General features: G+C 35.9%; 1 protein-coding gene and 2 long non-coding RNA genes across 3 annotated transcripts; all 3 read right to left on the bottom strand.

Annotated features, from left to right (window-relative positions):
* Positions 1–702: 702 nt before the first annotated feature.
* Positions 703–1,379, bottom strand: LOC126600308 (uncharacterized). The gene is made up of 2 exons (XR_007615415.1): positions 1,248–1,379; positions 703–1,098 (listed from the first exon to the last, which is right to left on the bottom strand). It is a non-coding gene; the product is annotated as an uncharacterized LOC126600308 (long non-coding RNA).
* Positions 1,380–11,458: 10,079 nt separating this feature from the next.
* Positions 11,459–12,728, bottom strand: LOC126600529 (uncharacterized). Its single transcript, XR_007615460.1, has 3 exons — positions 12,482–12,728; positions 12,336–12,403; positions 11,459–11,580 (listed from the first exon to the last, which is right to left on the bottom strand). It is a non-coding gene; the product is annotated as an uncharacterized LOC126600529 (long non-coding RNA).
* Positions 12,729–14,208: 1,480 nt separating this feature from the next.
* Positions 14,209–17,671, bottom strand: LOC126600700 (uncharacterized protein At2g39795, mitochondrial). Its single transcript, XM_050267316.1, has 3 exons — positions 17,514–17,671; positions 16,821–17,167; positions 14,209–14,586 (listed from the first exon to the last, which is right to left on the bottom strand). The coding sequence occupies exons 1-3, from the start codon at positions 17,625–17,627 to the stop codon at positions 14,400–14,402; spliced, it is 648 nt and encodes a 215-aa protein (XP_050123273.1). The 5' UTR covers positions 17,628–17,671; the 3' UTR covers positions 14,209–14,399.
* Between the last annotated feature and the right edge of the window lie 30 nt (positions 17,672–17,701).

The following is a 17,701-nucleotide window of genomic DNA, read 5'->3' as shown; positions in this document are numbered from 1 at the left end:
GAATGTTTTGTATGATACCTTTTGTGTCCACTAAGTGTTTGAGGAAATGCATGCTAGCGTATCTCGGTAGCATTCAATAAGTTGTGTCGTTAACACTCGACAATGTTTTCGATAATACTCATCAGATTGTAACAGCAAATGTCGATACCATTGACTATGCGCAACATGATTCGGTTCACAACAAGGAGCCCACAAGTGGTCAATGAAATACAATACTGAAATTTTTTGTTTGCTTCGTGCTATATTTTTATCTAAAAAACTTGGACTTTTAACATTGGGACCTTCCAAAATTCAAATCCTGAATCCGCCATTGTATGTATATACATGATGTGCTTGAAAACATGCATGAAAAGCTAGAAATATTTTAGCTTCAACAATAAGGTGTCTATATAAACGAGTTATTATGTACCATTATCCCATAAAGCTATTTTACTTCATTTTAAATTTTTATTTGTAACATTGCATATTTTAGACTTAAGACAATTCTACTTGTAGCAAGCTGGTGCATTTGTTACACCAGATTATCTCGGACTGGACTAGTTCTAGGAACTAAACTAGATTGACTTAGAATAGACTAAGTTAGACTAACTTAATAAAATGTTGGGTACAGCGTCGGACCAAGAAACATGACTAACTTCTAATTCTAGTTCAATCCCTAGCCTTCCAATTAAATTAACAATTTTCCTCTATCTTTGCATAAAATTTTCCACAAATTTCTTGAAGATTTCAATACTCAAACAAGAGCAAATTTTTGCAGAAGATAATCATGAAGCAGGGATAAAAAACATTGACAAACATTTCTATCATTGTCGTTCGCTGGAAACCTCAATTTTCAAATTGATGGAGAGCTTAGCCAACCACGAAGCAGAGATTAGCCAATCTTGAGCGGCATCTCTTCTGTGCAAGACAATCAGTTACCCAGATTTTGTTCAGACAAGGAAATGGCAGGGCATTGTCATGTATACTCTTCAACACCAATAGTGATTGCAAACATATATGTGATTATTTTCCTCCAAATCAATTATTTTCTCCATTTCAGAGCATTCGGATACACTTAATCGGCCGAGATTGGGCGCCGAAATCAGCAACTTCACGAAGCTGCAGAAAAAAAGAAGAACAAAAATTGAATTTAATATCTATTAAGATTTAGAATCCAGTCATTCAATTTCTACTTCTTCAAAGTTATAAACTTTAGATTGAATTTGTTTTGAATCAAAAAAAGAAGAAGAGGAGGTGGAAGAGATAACCTTGAGTCGAAGATAGGCTGGACTGGAGAAAGAAAGCTTGTTCTTTGCCGTCGATTGAGCAAGGCGAGCAGTCGAGCGGGACGACGCGAGAGTGAGGTAGTCTTAGCAGTCCGCTGGTATTTGGTGGGCTTCACTAAGGCTGGTTTGGTATTGCTGTGCTTTGAAAAAAAGCTGCTGTGAGAATAAGCGGGTGTGCCGTGAGAATAAGCGGCTGTGAAATAAATCAGCTGAGTGTTTGGTAAACTTTTTTGTAAAAGTGCTTTTGAAAAAAAAAACAGTCTGATAGTGAGTCTTTTCATTAAAGAAGCACTGTAGCTCCGTGTGCTTCGAAAAAAAGCCAGTTTTCCAAAGCTACAAATAGCAGCTTCAGCTTTTTCCTTTGATTTCAGCTTATTCTCACAGCAGCTTCTAAAATAAGCCCTTTTTTTTCAGTTTACCAAACACCTAAAACCCTCACAGCTTTTTTTCATGGGTGCTTTTTCTTTAAGCACCTCACTCCCAAACTAGGTCTAAGACCAGCTAACGAGCCCTTAGTACAGGTCTGGTACTGAGGTTATTTTATAAAAAGTGGATATAAAATAAAATTAAGCTTAAAAAAATATTTGGTAAATATTTAAAAACAGCTTACTTTTAAAGTTTTGGGTGAAAAAAGCTGAAAACGTAAAGCAACAAAAATAAGCTTATTCTCACAGCACAACAGAAGTAATTTTTTTTCAAAGCACAGCAATACCAAACCAGCCCTTAGTTCATGCGAGTGAAGTTTAAATCCACTAAAGCTAGTCCCTTCCTTTAACAAACACTAGCAAAGAGCACACACTTTGTATGTGTGAACAGCCGCACACCTTTTCCCACGTTCTCTTCAAGCGCAACCGTAACCGTCCACCTCCTCCCACGTTCTTCTCAAGCGCAACCGCTTCAGTTCATTCAAACTATCCAAAAAAATATCATGATTTCACTTGCATGAAAAAATGATGGTAGGACAATTTCTCTTAATAAGTGCATATTTTTATCTTATGTAAATATTTTGATACAAAATTACTATTTTGCCTTTTTTATGTAAATATTGTGTATCAAAAGTGAGGGAAAAATAGGAAAAAAGGGATATGATTGTCATTTTGTCCATAGGTACAAAATTACTATGTTGCCCTCCTCGTCTCAACATTGTGTATTCAAAAGTGAGGGGCAAAAAGGTTGATAAAGTGTGTTCTCTTAATAAATAGTATAGATGAGACTACACTAATTCTTAGCCCAGTCTAATCCAGTGAGACCTAGTGAAGGCAAACAAACACAATAGAGTTGGCAATCTTGACCTTCAATAGAACAAAGTCCAGAATTTTTCAGACCATCTTGACTTGAGGGGTGAAGCCACAATATTTTTTTCCTCCAACACACATTTGTTTAATCATGTTTTTTGTTTTCATTTAGTTTGATAATGGAAAATAAAGAAAGATGTGTGAAAATCAAATCTTTTTTTTTTCAACAACTAGAAATAAATAATTAAAAAACAGAATTCAACAGCTATTGTAACCGATGGAAACCGCATCACATCCTCAGCTCATCACCATTATCAGCTTGACAGCCACCACCACATCTCTCTTCCAATCTCTGTCTCGTTCCCATAAAAAATCTACCCAGCCAAACCCGATCTCTTTGTCTTGTGTTGGATCACACACCCTATTCCCTTCCAGCCCAACCCAGGATTTGTGACGCCAACAACCAAAAAAAGAAAATATAGACAGAGAGAATGAGAGAGAACGACAATGTGCAGTTTTCTTGGATGTTCGGCGGGATGGTTGTGGATGCAAATTTCTTCCTTCTTGATATTAGACAATTTTGCACCTACAAAACAATTAACACATTAGGTTAAGGCCAAGAGTCTCACGCGCCCACAATGAATGGGGGGCTTTGGCTGAAGAACCTCCGATGCCAAAGTTAGAATTTAAAGAGAAAGAGTGTTCAGAGAATTTTGGGACTTTTGCCAAAGTGTTGGAATGACTTTTTGGTGAGAATAGGTGCCTATTTATAGGATTAAGCTTACCCATTTTTCCCTTTGGTGTGGCCGGCCTTGGTGGTTTTTGTGGTTATGATTTTGGCTTAATTAGCCAATTTATTGGCTAATTAAGTATGAAAGAAGTAAATGGGAGGTTATAAAATTATTTATTTGTATAAATGGGGTAGTAAAATGGGAAAAAGTAGGAAAGACTAAGAAGAATATGAGGTGGCCGGCCACTACCTATTTTTAGGGTGAATGGGATATATTTTGTGATTAATTGGGTAATTTAATTGATGTTTAATGGATTAATTGGGTAATTAATCCATTAATTAACCAATTAACATTATTTTGTAGGTTACCTTGCAAAAGGAGATTTGATGAGATGGACTTTGAATTGGATCCACATGTCGCCTTGTGATTATTTTTGGCTCCACAGTGGTGTTGCCAAGTGCAATTACAATTTGGATTTAAGATCAAAGCCACAGTTCATGAGATTATTATATAATCAAAACTTCAATCCTAATAGGTTTTAATCATATAATCAAAGGGAAATTAGTGAAAATTGCTTGAAAACTTTGAGTTCTAACGAAAAAGAGAAAAATGTGTTGTAAGTGAATAGTACCAAGATTGACTTTTTAATTTGTACCAATTTTTTTTCATTTTTAATTTGTACCCATATATTAGTTTCTTTTTGTACCCATATTTTTTAAAGTTTTATTTGTGTTTGTACCAATGTGTATAATGACACCCCGACCTAGAATGTCCACTAGAACTCCAAATCGAGCTGTGTTGGCCGACACCTGGAAGGTGACGAAGCCATAAAGTGTGATGATGTGGAAAAAATGAATAAATTTAAACCTAAAAGTGTCTAAATACAACAGTGCGCCGTGAGCGGAAATGAACCCATTTCACACGGGACGTCAGAGTATAAGCAAAGTACAGTAAAATGAATTGAAAATCATACCATTAAAGGTAATCTCCAATACGAAGATTTGCCACAAATCCTCGTCGATACAAAAGCTCCGCTATTAGACCTGGAGGGATAAAACAAGAATGAGGCCAGAAAATAAGCTTTAATAAAAGTTTTCTCAACAACATAATCCCTCACCGTAACACCTGTTTAAATCCAAAAAATCATATTATGGGTAAACATGAAATCAAAAGGATACTAACATTACATCCAGAAGTATACCACATCCCTGTGGACGTAACCTAACTTAGGGTGAACTATGTACATATTGTGTTTGCTTCCCTATCTCTATCTCTTTACATATTATCCTCACTAGGTGACCGGTACAACCCTGCAAATGTAAAAAACTTAACACTTTACATTGTTCTAAAGTCCATCTGATTTTGTACATCAACAAAGTTTATGTCATGTCATATTAACACTAACTATTTTTATAACTGGACATTGATTATTCCTAGAATTGAACACAAAATATTTCTATGAAAACTAATGAAAAAGGGCTTCAAAACTTTGAATTTTAACAAAAGGTCATCTAACAACTTTATTTAATGATAAGCACAAAAGAAATAAAAAAGAAAAAGAAAAAAAACTGAATCAAAAAGGCGCAGTTTCAGAAACATTATTTGTGTTCAGTTTCATAAATTTTATCCGTGTTCAGTTTCAGAAATATTATCCGTGTTCAATTTCAGAAATAGTATAGGTATTAGTCATATTATCAATGGCTCTTGTACCAATTGTTAGCTTTATATGGTCATATAATTAAAACACAAAAGGAAGAGTTTGTTGACCTGTTTGTCATGGCAACCATGGAAGTCAAACAAGAAAGGCAACACCTAAGTCCTCTACAAATACCTAGCTGGATATAATTATTTTAAGAAAAGCATTCCATTGTGTGTTTCTAGAGTTTGCAAGGACCTTAGTATTTGTACTTGCTAAGGCATTAGGTTTTTTTCCATAAAAGAATCCCAAATCCCATTAAGTCTATCAGTTAGATATCATAATCACATATAATCAATGACTCAATCGATCTTAACTTTATTCCAAGAATCCTAATATAAGATTGAGACATAGGAAATCAAATCACAATGTTTACATAATCTTCAATATTACATTCCTATTTTATATTGTAAACCACTTAAAAGTTGATTTATATTGGAATAAATCCAATAGTATCTTCAAGTTGTATAGCATCAATTCTATAATAAATCTTTCTCCCAAGCAATTTAAGAGAAATATTTTACTTTATTTTCAATTTTCATTTGTGACATTGCATATTTTCCAGACGTTTTGACAATTATTACTATGTGGAGGCAAGTTTCTTAAAGGGAATTGTTATTAGCATTCCAAAAATCTCATTCTACACTCCTTACAAGTGTATTTTTCTTTCTAATTATAGAAAGTTTGGAGTACAAAATGAGATTTTTGAAGTGCTAATAACAATTCCCTTCTTAAAACGAGACGTAAAAACCTTATAATTTATTACAATATGGAGTTTATTCCAATATATAATTGGTCCAAGTGTGGACGGAATTTTTTATCACTAAACCAAGGTTATCCTTTAATAGAGTATCACTATAAAACGTTGTGCTGTAATTTTGTTAATTAAATAAAGAATAATGTTAGGGAGATCCAATTTTTGAACCAAATTTGCAAATCAAATGATTTGTCATCAATAGAAAATAAGGAAAACTAATGAAAATGGTTTGAAAACTTTGAATTTTAACCAAAAACCATGTTATAAGTTTATTTAATGGTTAGGACAAATCCAACATCAAACAAGCCCAATAAAAATGGCCCAAGTAATGAGTTTCCAGTTTTGCCCTTGACAGCAAACCTTTGCCGTTTAATCACTCTCCCCCTTTCTGGAAATCTTCGCCTAGTCTCTATTTCTCGATCTCTCCATCTAATCTTTGATCTCTTCTTTGCACAGAAACAATACCTCCATTTTTGCAATCGAATCGGATCGAATCTGTCTCTCTCCCTCTCGACCTAGTCACTTTTTCGTTTTCAATTTAATTAGAATTCCACCATTTTTGAATCAATTGAATTGATCGAATCCAATAAGAACAAGCGAGCTTCAGCATCAGCAGGTATGCATACTGCTATGGACTGTTAAGATTTGATTTCATATGGACTGGCATGCATCAGCAGACATGCATACACAAGCGAGGTTTCCAATGTTGAGATTTGCAGGTTGGTTAACGTTTGATTTCATATGGATTTACTGTTGTAGCTATTAGCTAGAAAAACAATATGTGGAAAATATAAACTAAAGGCTTTAGTTTTTGGTGAATTATTTTCGAAATTTTTTGTAGTAGTTGAAGTTTGGCAATCATTGTTTTATATTTGAACTTATTATACGAAGACAAATTCGTACTACTACTATTGAAGGCTTGGAGTTTATTCTATGCAGTTTTTTGGAGTTTGAATGTGCCCTTTCATTTGTTTTTGTGTGTATTTTGGATGAATGTGGACAAACTTGTCATACGCAGTTTTTGTATCTGCAGCACTAGAAGGACTCAAGGTTCATTTGTTTGAAAAAAATGGAGCTTTAATGAAAAGGGCTTGGGCTAACTTCTATTTAACCAAAAACCACATAATAACTTTATTTAATAAAAAGGGCATGAATTTTAATGAAAAAGGACACAAACTATAAGAAAACAAGCCTAACTAAAGAGCCCACGAGCTCGGTAATAACCCACACTATTACTGGAACTACAGGAAAATTACCCACACTATTACTGGAACTACAGGAAAATTACCCACACTATTTCTGAAAACTGAGACCAATATATCTCACACCATTTTGGGAATACAACAAAATAAACACTATTTTTGAAATAACAACAAATAACCCACCTTATTTTTAGAACTATAGCAAAATATTCCACACTATTTCTGAAATCGAACCAAAATAACCCACAATATTTTTAGAAGGGAACAAAATAAACACTATTTCAAGAAATACAACAATATAACCCACACTATTTTAGAAATTAAACCAAAATAACACACACTATTTCTAGAACTACCACAAAATTACACATTATTTATGAAACTGAACTTAAAATAACTCACACCATTTTTGTTAACTAGTTTTTTTTTTTTCTCAAAAGAGAAGGAGTGCAAAATACATTATTTCTAGACTTGAAATACTTTTTGATCTAAAAAAAAACTAGTGTAAAAGCGTGTTAGGCTTTCAAAGAGAAGTAGTGCAAAAGCGTGTTGGGCTTTTAATTCAACCCATGATTTTTATTCAGCCTGTGTCCTTAGAGCAAATCCACCCCAAAACCAACTCCCCAGCACCCAGCCAAAAAAATAGGCCAGCCCCCTGTTTTTTTGCTCCAGCCCGTTACATTGCCTGGCATCCAGCCCATGCCAGGCAACAGCCCAGCACATTTTGGACTGACCCAGAAGCTGGCCTGTTTCTCAGGCGCGTGCAACACAAGCGCGCAAGGTGCGAGTGGGTTTCAGGGAAACCTGAAAAGGTGTCAGCCCACTTGGGCTCAGCGACGTGGCTTCACGATAGCCGTTGGATTTCCAACGGCTAGTTTTTCTAGACCGTTGGATTTCCAACAATAAAAAAAATTTAAATTTTACTTTTAAACTGGACCGTTCGATCAAAGATCAACGGTCCAGATTAATTAACTTAATTAAAATTTATTAAAAAATACAGAAAAATTATTAAAAAATACAGAAAATTTAAAAAAAAATTATTTTTTTCTTTCTATAGTTTATTTGATGAGTTTATGTAATTTTATTTTAGTGTGTTTTTTTTTTTAAATTTATTTGATGAGTATGTAATTTTATTTCAGTGTGTTTTTTTTTTAAGTTTATTTGAAATTTTATCCAAAATTGGTTAAAAATCATATCCGAAATAAACTTAAAAAAAAAAAAACATACCAAATAAATGCGCTGGGTGCCAGCGCATTTTTTTAGGGGTGGAGATGCTTTGGTCTGTTACTGTTCACTAGGGTCTATTACTGTTCACTTGAGTGGATAAATGCGCTGGGTGCTGGCACAAAGTCCTTAGGGGTGGACTTGCTCTTATGGTTAAAGTTTAGGCCCTTTTGGTTAAAGAATAGTTGAATGTGCTTTTTGGTTAAATTAAAGTTAGTCCAATCCCTTTGCATTAAAACTCTCTTTTTTTTAGTTGAAGAATTGCGAAATATCAAATTTTTGGTTCATGTGTTTCAGGTTGTTGCTAGGACATAACAAGGCTACTTTGTAAAGCTGCAATCCAAGACAATTAATTCGTTGTTGTATATCATAATTTAATGGGATATTACTGTTATGTAATTTTAATTTAATGGCAGTTTACATAACTAATTGTCAATAAAAAGATAAAATTAATCGAAAAACTATCTTATAGTGGATGGTTGAGTAATTTAGTGGAAAAAATAATTAAGAAAGTGAGTAGGACGAAAGTAGCAATAATAACAGGACAAATATAATTTGATGTATGAAATAATGATAACCCCATGCCCAATTGCAAATGCAATTGCAAGACAATAAGACAAATTACATGCCATTGCAAGACAATAAGACAAATTAAGCAAATGATAACCACATTCAAAATTCAAAACGGTTTGGCTGACGGAAGTGGTGTTCCGTCAGGGGCAAGGATTGGAAAAAAAAATTGCTTTGCACGTTGGGCTTGCTTCCAGCTCGTGGGCTCTTTAGTTAGGCTTGTTTTCTTATAGTTTGTGTCCTTTTTCATTAAAATTCATGCCATTTTTATTAAATAAAGTTATTATGTGATTTTTCGTTAAATAGAAGTTAGCCCAAGCCCTTTTCATTAAAGCTCCCTAGAAAATAAGCAAGTTAATCAACACTTAAGTAATAATTCAATTATCAACTACCACGTCATTTGGTTCACAAATTTAGTTTAAAATTTTGGTCTTTCGAGCATTATCCTTAAGAAAATATACAATGAGAGGGCACAACATATCATAATAGGAAGAACAAAACAGAAGACCAAGCCCCTTACAACATTTGGTAACAATCAACCAAAAAGAAATAGTCCAATTTGCAGCAAGCTATAATAGAGTTGGCAATCCTGACATTCAATAGAACAAAGTCCAGCATTTTTTAGACCATCTTGACCTGAGGGGTGACATCTGGAAGGCAAGCGCTACTCCTAACATTTTGTAATTCTTGTCACTCCATATGTAATCCACAAAAGTTCTGGTAAGGCTGCAATATTTTTTACGCATTTGTTTAATCACGTATTTTGTTTTCGTTTAATTTAATAATGGAAAATAAAAGAAGGATATGTGAAAATCAATTTTTTTTTTCAGCAATAAGATACACAACCAAGGTGGAGAAGGACATTTCCGAATGAGAAAAATAATATACAAAATGACTCACGAAACAAAAATGTCAAGAAAATGATGTTTTAAACCAATCATACAACGTTTAGTTAATTGGAATTTATTGAGGACAACCCACCATACCGCACTTACCAAAACTTTTGATTATTGATTGAAAATGATTATTTATTTTATTCCCATGCCATATCCAATTTATGTCATATTGCTGCAGTGCACTCTCTCATTTAAACATTCAAGACTGGAGAGTTATGAACCCTATTTATTTGTTTAAGATGTGGTACCAACCCATGTCAATTTCGTGCATGACTAATGGCCAGTTGAGTGACAATATTAATACCTTAAGCAAATGCATTGTTAATTGTTTGTAAAGATATCGTGAAATTAGAAATCCATTTAGAGATCTCGTGTAAAGATTTCATTTGGGGTGATTTTTTGACATACCGGATCAAAAACAAGATTTTCAATATCCGTTCTAAAAATTACATATTGGATCGGAAAGAAGAGAGAGTGAAAATAAGATCTTGAAAGTAAAAACAACTTAAAATATATATATATTTTTTATAAATATTTTATGTGCTTTCCCTTATGCACTTTCTCATCATATTTCATCTATTCCTATTTATCTTTCATTTTTCGTGTTTAGTCTGGTAGCGTGAGTTTGTAATTAAATATGTGGGTTAAAATAATTGATTGTATGAGACGTTGAGTTCAACACTAAACTTGTAGGATGCACCCTACCCATAACTAGCTAATTTCCTCCATCTATTTCCTCAAATGGGACCTATATTCTAAATTCTAACATTCATGTTATCCACCAACTCTAACATCGCTGGAAAAAGGTGACTTTAATTCAGCAGATAAACATTTGTATTGAGCTGCATAACCATTCTAAACAATATATAGTAAAATTGGGTGTACGAATAACATTATCCAAAGAAAACTAGCTCTGTAATATCATACATTTCCTTCAATTTTGTGCAAATATTAAAGGGTATGTGTGTGTGTGTGTGCGCGCACGTTTTTTTTCTCTCCTCTGTGGCAAGGGAAATGTTTTTTTTCCTTCTTATATACATGATATTATTTACACGAGGGAGGGGATTCGGGATGAGTCACACAACATGCATCAACCATAAGTGGTACCGAACTCGTCATTCATGAAATTCAAATCTAATCTCCTACTAATAAATAGAGAATAATATCACTAAATTGTAAGAAAAATGTTTTTCTTTTTAACAAACGATGTTATATACACTAAGAGGGTGGGTGAGTGAGTGGTTAAGTCTCACAATGGACCAGCCATGATAATATGGTTCAAATTCGCATTTGATAAGAATCAAATCTAAAACCTTTCACTTACAAGTGAACAAAAATGTTCGATATCGTATTTTCACAAGTGATTAATTGGTTTTTTGTTGATAATACCACGGAAGGCCGAATGAATGAGTCCGAATAACTTCTTGAAGTCAAAACCAATGGAAAGAGGAATAAGCCCAACCAAAGAGGCCCATAAAATAGGCCCAATAATCGACGAAAGGCTGCTAAGCCCAAAAATGCATAAGCCATAGACCCGAGTTGCGATTGCTTGTGAATCAAACAAAGTCCAACAATGGAATGACCAAAAACTCAGAGTTGGATGATCTCCAAACAAGAGCTCATTGTATCATCATGACGGACTGTGATCATCCCTTAAACATACATAGTCTAGTATGTGAAGCGAGGGGCAGATCCGCAAGCCCACAAACCTTAAAGGTACTTATTTACACGTCTGATTAGAGACTAAAATAGACGCTAATCGTGCAAAAGGCCTACAAATAGCATTAACAGGTAGCATTAGATGCTAAGCTCACGTTGTCACGTCAACATGAACTAAGAATCTCATAACGTTTTAGATGAAAATGGGGAAGGAACTCCAACCCTTTCTCTACCTTGGTATGGGTACAATTTGTTTATACCCAAACTCTTAGTCCTTTGTTGATGCCAAATTACTTGAGCAAGTCCCAGCGTAATAATTAACACATGCTTCAACTTACTCTCCATCTGAACAAAAAAAAAAAAAAAAAAAAACCCAGTAAACCTCATGTGTATAAGTAATCATACAAATTCTTGGGAAAGAGAGAGAGATCGCTGATCTAGTTGATGACAATTGACCAAACAACCACATGCATAGTCCATATTCATAGTATGACAATATAAGCATTTTTCTGGTAGTCAAAACGTAATAAGCGAACATTATTAGAGAGAGAGAGAGAAAAAGAGAGTATTAATTACTAGGGTTTTCGACTATGCTAATATTAGCGCACAAAGATGTAGCACAACCAAGTTTGCAGACGTAAAGAGGAGTCTGGATGTCCCCTTAGTTTGTCCAGGAGAAGTTTTCCCAGGAGGAGGAGGAGGAGGAGGGGGTGTTACAGGAGGACTAGGTAAGCAGGGTTTGATGCAAACTTCCGCGCAGTCGATTGGATGGTGTGTTCTGAAAAGACATGATATGTAACAACCCTTTATAACAATCGACGAAACCTGCGTTGGACTGAGTCCCTAGGGAGCAATCCCACACCACTGCAGACCTAACAAGTTTCCCCTCCATTTCTGCAATTTTATCAGACCACTAATTTGCCTGTGAGCTCTATGATTGGACTTATATATGTACGCCATGCATATATACATTAATGGGAGAGGATCTCTCTCCTTCTCTTTCCTCTAAATTTCTTCGAAAAATAAATATAGCCGTTATAAGTTCATTTAAATTAGAATCCAACTCGACCTTGTACATGATTAATTAAAGCAAAACTTACATTCATAACTCGACCTTCGTCGCCTTGAACAGGAAGATGAGGATCATCTAAGTCCATAAATATCAAATCTGCAACGTCGTTAAGGGGAAATCTGAGTTTTGTAACAAAATCGGAGCAATAGTAGAAAAGGTTAGAGTTAAATCTACCTGCTGCAGATAATCTTCAACAGTTGTTGCTGCAGATGGAGAAACTCTGCAAATGTTGTCCTTGCATGACGAATGTAGAAAATTATGAGACAATTGTACTTTGGAGGTATACGCTCAGAAAACAAAGTATTGTTGAGATTCAAGTACACAAAGCAAGCATTGACTTAACTCAAGGCGAGAGCAGTTAAACGCTCTCTCTGTCTCATACAAGTATTGTTGAACACAGAAAGGTCTTGAGATTCATGAAATAACTGAAAGTTATAAAATGTAGAATCCAAAGAGACTCATCAAATGATTCGTAATTTGGTATGGTTTAACAATTTTTAGCAAAATCCCAATGCGGCAGATTTCTACAGATTTAGAAGGGAAAAGGATCATTACCTTCAATTCGAAGGACTTAAGGTCACGTGCAAGTTGTTCTGCATGTCGTCCCTAGCGAGCAAGAAGCCTGTACAACGTTTCAGCAACGAAAAGAAAGTGAACAAAAGAACATCTCAATCAACAGACATTCTTGTATCTTCAGTCAAGAATACCGCATAAGAAAGGTAGATGAACAAACATACTATTTAGATCCAAACAAGCATCAATGAAAGGTGAAGAAACTGTAAGGGTACTACAAATGCTGTCATATTTTTCATATAGCTTGATTTCTCAGAAAATAAATAGGAAGTGGATTGATGTACATCTCAAGTAAATAGTCATTCTTACACCTTGAATCAAAGAATACCAAATACAAATGGAAAAGACACCAAATCTAAGGTTTTGTTTCAAAAACTTATCTAACATGTTTTCAAAGCGCTAAGACAATTGCCATGCACCAATATCCTTATTTGGATTCATGAACATAGAAATTTACAACTTCTGTGTGAGAACCTTCTTCTGAAGCCAAAGGAAAGAAAAAAAAAGGGGCGAGAGACTGAGATCTCAATTTGGTACAACGATTCCCTTTAAAGTAAACTTAGCCAACATTCTGGAATTTGAGAAAGAGAAAAGGCAGTCAGAAAAGAAAAACTCAGCCTACAATTCCCTTTTAAGTACTTCTGAGGCAACTTCAATTACAATTTCTTGGCCTCTTTTCTTTGCCTTCAACTGTTGTTTTGTTTTTGCATTTGTGTCCATCACTAAGATTTTGAAATGATTGAAAGGCTTTTAGATAAAATGTTTTTAGAACCAAATCTTAGTAAAAACGCAAGTTAATTCTAGAAAATCATTTGAACTGATGCTTTTAGTAGAAAGCACTTCAAGTGATTTTGTAACGCAAAAATATTATCTTTAAAAGTACTTGCCAAACAAGCCCTAAGTCTACATGTTTATACCAAATAGCCTGACTAATGTTTCTGACTGGACAATGTGATTCTCATTGCCCACATTGTGACATTGTTTAAGGGGTACTTTGAATAGTAGTTAAACGTTTGGATATGTTGAGATTTTTAGCCCCTTCTTTATTTACTCGTAGAATTTTAACCACTCGACAGGCGTCCGAGCACTAGCTTGAAGGGGATTTGGACATTGTTTAAGGGATCGCGAACCAAACACCTCTCGAAGATAATTCAGGCATTGTTCAAGGCTTCTTGAGAGGGCTCTGGCTGCCAAATCCTGACTCATCAATTTGGAAACCAATGAATGAATCCATGGTGACAGATTGATTTCCAAAATTGAGTAGGGAAAAAGAATCAACCTTAGACCGTACAATACCATTCCTAAATGCTAAAAGAATAAGCCATAAATTGAAAATACTCGACCATAAATCTGATTTAAATTGGATAAACTGCTTGCTTAATCCACCTTGGAGAAGAACTTCCAAGGCTTTACCTTACCTTCATCATGATTTATATAAAAACTAAACTAATTACTACTGAACGTACGAATCCATCAATAGGAGATACATTGTTGGAACTGTGAATAACTAAACCCTGCGCTACTGGATTCTGTCACTCTCTGGTTTTGGTTTCGCAACATGAGATTCAAGTATGTGCAGCCAGTTCACGTATTGACCGTGCTCTTTTTTGTGCAGGTGGTGGAGGAGGAAGTTAGTCAGGCTTTCTCCAATGCCTTTGGATTGTAGATATTCCTTGAGGGCATCTTGTAACTGATCATCCAAAGAACTGCCATACATACTCAGATTAGAGTAAGAAAATAAATACAGACAAACCAAATTCATAGTACATTACATCTACAAAGTAAGATGCATAATAATATTCAGAAAGCATCTGATGTAGGAAATTACCACAAATTAAGCTTGCAAAATATAAGCTTTTGGTACAGCCACACAACGGAATACGATAAAAATGGAAAACCCACAGAAATCCTACTAAGATGCTTTCAAATTTTTGGGATTTCCCTACCCCTGCTATACTAGACCATTTTTCCGTCCGACAATCCTTGAGGTGCTGCTGGCTACGCAACTCCACAAACAAAAAGTTAATGAATAAACTATGGATTTTCTTTCCTTAGATGCACCAAAACTTCAACTTTGGTGAATTCTTTGAAGTGGCAGTGGCACTGTTGCATTAGGAGTGTGATCATGAATACACCATACATGATCAGCTTAGGTAGCTCCATGTTCATTAACTTGTGTTTCTTCAAGTAGTGCGACCAAATACTGCAGCTTCTGCAGAGAAGCAACCTCTGGAGGAGTCCTCTTGGTAGAGATATAGACTGATTTATTGTAGGCAAACCCAGCATGAGGAAGAACGGTGCTTTTTTTATTGGATTGTTTTGGATGATTAAAATTACTCATTTAAAGGGCTAGGATCTATTTTATTAGGACTATAGTTCTTCTAGACTCTTAACTTCTTATATTTGGCTTTCTAGTTTTGTTTTTTTGAGAAGATCAGGTGTTTGTTCCATGAGCAACTACGATAGGTTTTTCACATTGTTTTCCTTTAAAAAAAAAAATGGCTTCAACAACAATCAAAGGATCCCTATTCGGATTCTCCTCATTGCACTCCGCATTGTGCTCCCAACCACCTCAGAATCTAGCAACAGAGGACTTCCCTATCAAATGACTAGGTGGAACATTCCTAGTTATCATTGGAAAGTTCTTCCAAAAGATTCACTCCAACAAGACTCCCGAGTCTTGCACTAAAAACTTTCAGTGTTCCTCCATAATTCAATAACTATATGGTTTTGCACTAAAAACTTTTGCTCCATAATTCAATAACTATATGGTTTTGCACTAAAAATTTTCAGTGTTCCTCCCAAGGTTCTAAAAATCGCTAGGCGCTAGTCGGGCGGCGGGCTGGGGCCTAGCGCCTAGGCGGCTAGGCGGGGCCTAGGCGGACTAGGCGGATTTAAGTAAATCTATCATATTTCAGGTAAATAAGTGTTTACTTCTATTTGAAATATATATAATTTCATCATAAACTACAAAATAGAATGCATATATATCATGAAGTATTGGAACATAATGAAAACATGTGAAATAAGGATATAATGTTTGTTCATTCAAGTATGCAACATGTCTCTTACAATTTATTGGAAAAAAACAAAATGCAAAATGAAAGTTATGTATTTTCTGTCTAAGTGAGTTGCAACCTAGGCGGGTGCCTAGGCGGGCTAGGTGGGCTAGACGGGTGCCTAGGCGGGCTAGGTGGGCTAGACGGGTGCCTAGGCGGGCTAGGCGGGTGCCTAGGCGGGCTAGGCGGGTGCCTAGGCGGGCTAGGCGGGTGCCTAGGCGGGCTAGGCGGGTGCCTAGGTGGTCTAGGCGGTGGGCTGGGGCCTAGGCACTAATCGGGGCGGTGGGCTAGGGCCTAGCGCCTAGGCGGGGCCTAGGCGGCGCTAGGCGGGGATTTTTAGAACAGTGGTTCCTCCATAGTCATATACCCAACTCCTACATTGGACAGCAGCCTTTCTCAGAGAATAAGAAGAATTTCATGTAATGACGTCATGCATGGCAAAAATTGCTATTCAATTACATCTGTTTTGATCATTCTAAAGTACATAAACTATTTTTCTAAGGGAAAAAAACAATATCTGAACAACATAACCTGCTCAGGGAAGAAAAAAGCGGGGAAGGACTATAGAATCTAAGGCCCAAGGTGTTGATTCATCATCGTTATTTAATTAGATTTTCAACAAGGACACTTAAAGAATGGATTTCTTGAGTATCGAGTTGCAAAGCACAAGTGAAAAAAAAAAGCCACCCGTTTAAATATTGCACTACATTTATTGTTTGTGGCTGATACAGGTGCCTTTCTAGCAACTGTTTTTTTTCTTTTCTTTTTTCCGTTTATTTGTTTATGTTCTTTTCAGCCGAAGTCTCAAAATTAATGATCATAAGAATAACAGAAATTTTATGTTCATCAGGTGTAAAATTAATAGGGAACAGCTGACTAACCTGAATGCGGGGCCTCTGTAGACAGAAGGGCCAAGACCAGCTGATGGTTGAAGAATATGGGCATTATGGATGTTGAATACGGACCGAGAACCGATAATCTCAAAAACACTGCAATCGAACTGCAGCATTGAGCTCAAACCAGGCTTCTTCACACATACCTTCATCAAAGCTTCCCCTGGATACTCGCTGTATTTTTCAACAGAGTCTTCCTCAGAGTAAAAGGGACCCAACAAAGCAGAAACAGCAACCTCCTCACCGCTCTCAAATTTCCTCCTCAAAACCACATCTTGGGACCGTGGTGAATCCCACTCCACCACAAAATCACCCAACGAAGAGCTTCCTCTTTCCTGCATCAATGATTGATTCCGGGTCACCCACTAACACAAAAACTACTCGAAAGAGATAATCAGACACCCCCAACCCCCTCTCTTTTTATTACAAGCGATGTTACTAGTCTAAGTTATACTAATGAGAGGGGAAGGGTTTGAACCCGCGACGCAGTGGGGGTTAAAGAGTAATGCCTTATTCACTAGAGCAATCCACTACTTGCAAGATCGCAATTTTGCAGTTGAAAAACAGATTCTCTTATACCCTGAATCTAATTTCTTTCAGAAACAAAAGCAGAAAAGCTAACGAAAACAACAAAAACGAGAGAGAGAGAGAGAGAGAGAGAGAGAGAGAGAGAGAGAGAACCTGAAAGGGATTAGAGGAAAGCTCGTATTGTATCTCGGACTGCAAAGCCCTGAGCAAGTTGCATTGTTTGAGAGCTTTGCAACCCTGCCGCGCCAGACGCATCGCCTTCGACATTCTCCACCCTCCGTCCCTCTCTTTCCGCCCCGGGGGACACTTGAACCTTATATATTTGTTTAAACCCCAAAACG

Source organism: Malus sylvestris, chromosome 14 (genome assembly GCF_916048215.2).
Source record: "Malus sylvestris chromosome 14, drMalSylv7.2, whole genome shotgun sequence".
Classification (NCBI taxonomy): Eukaryota; Viridiplantae; Streptophyta; class Magnoliopsida; order Rosales; family Rosaceae; genus Malus; species Malus sylvestris.
Note: the sequence above shows the minus strand (reverse complement) of the source record. Positions and strands in the feature narration are given on the sequence as shown.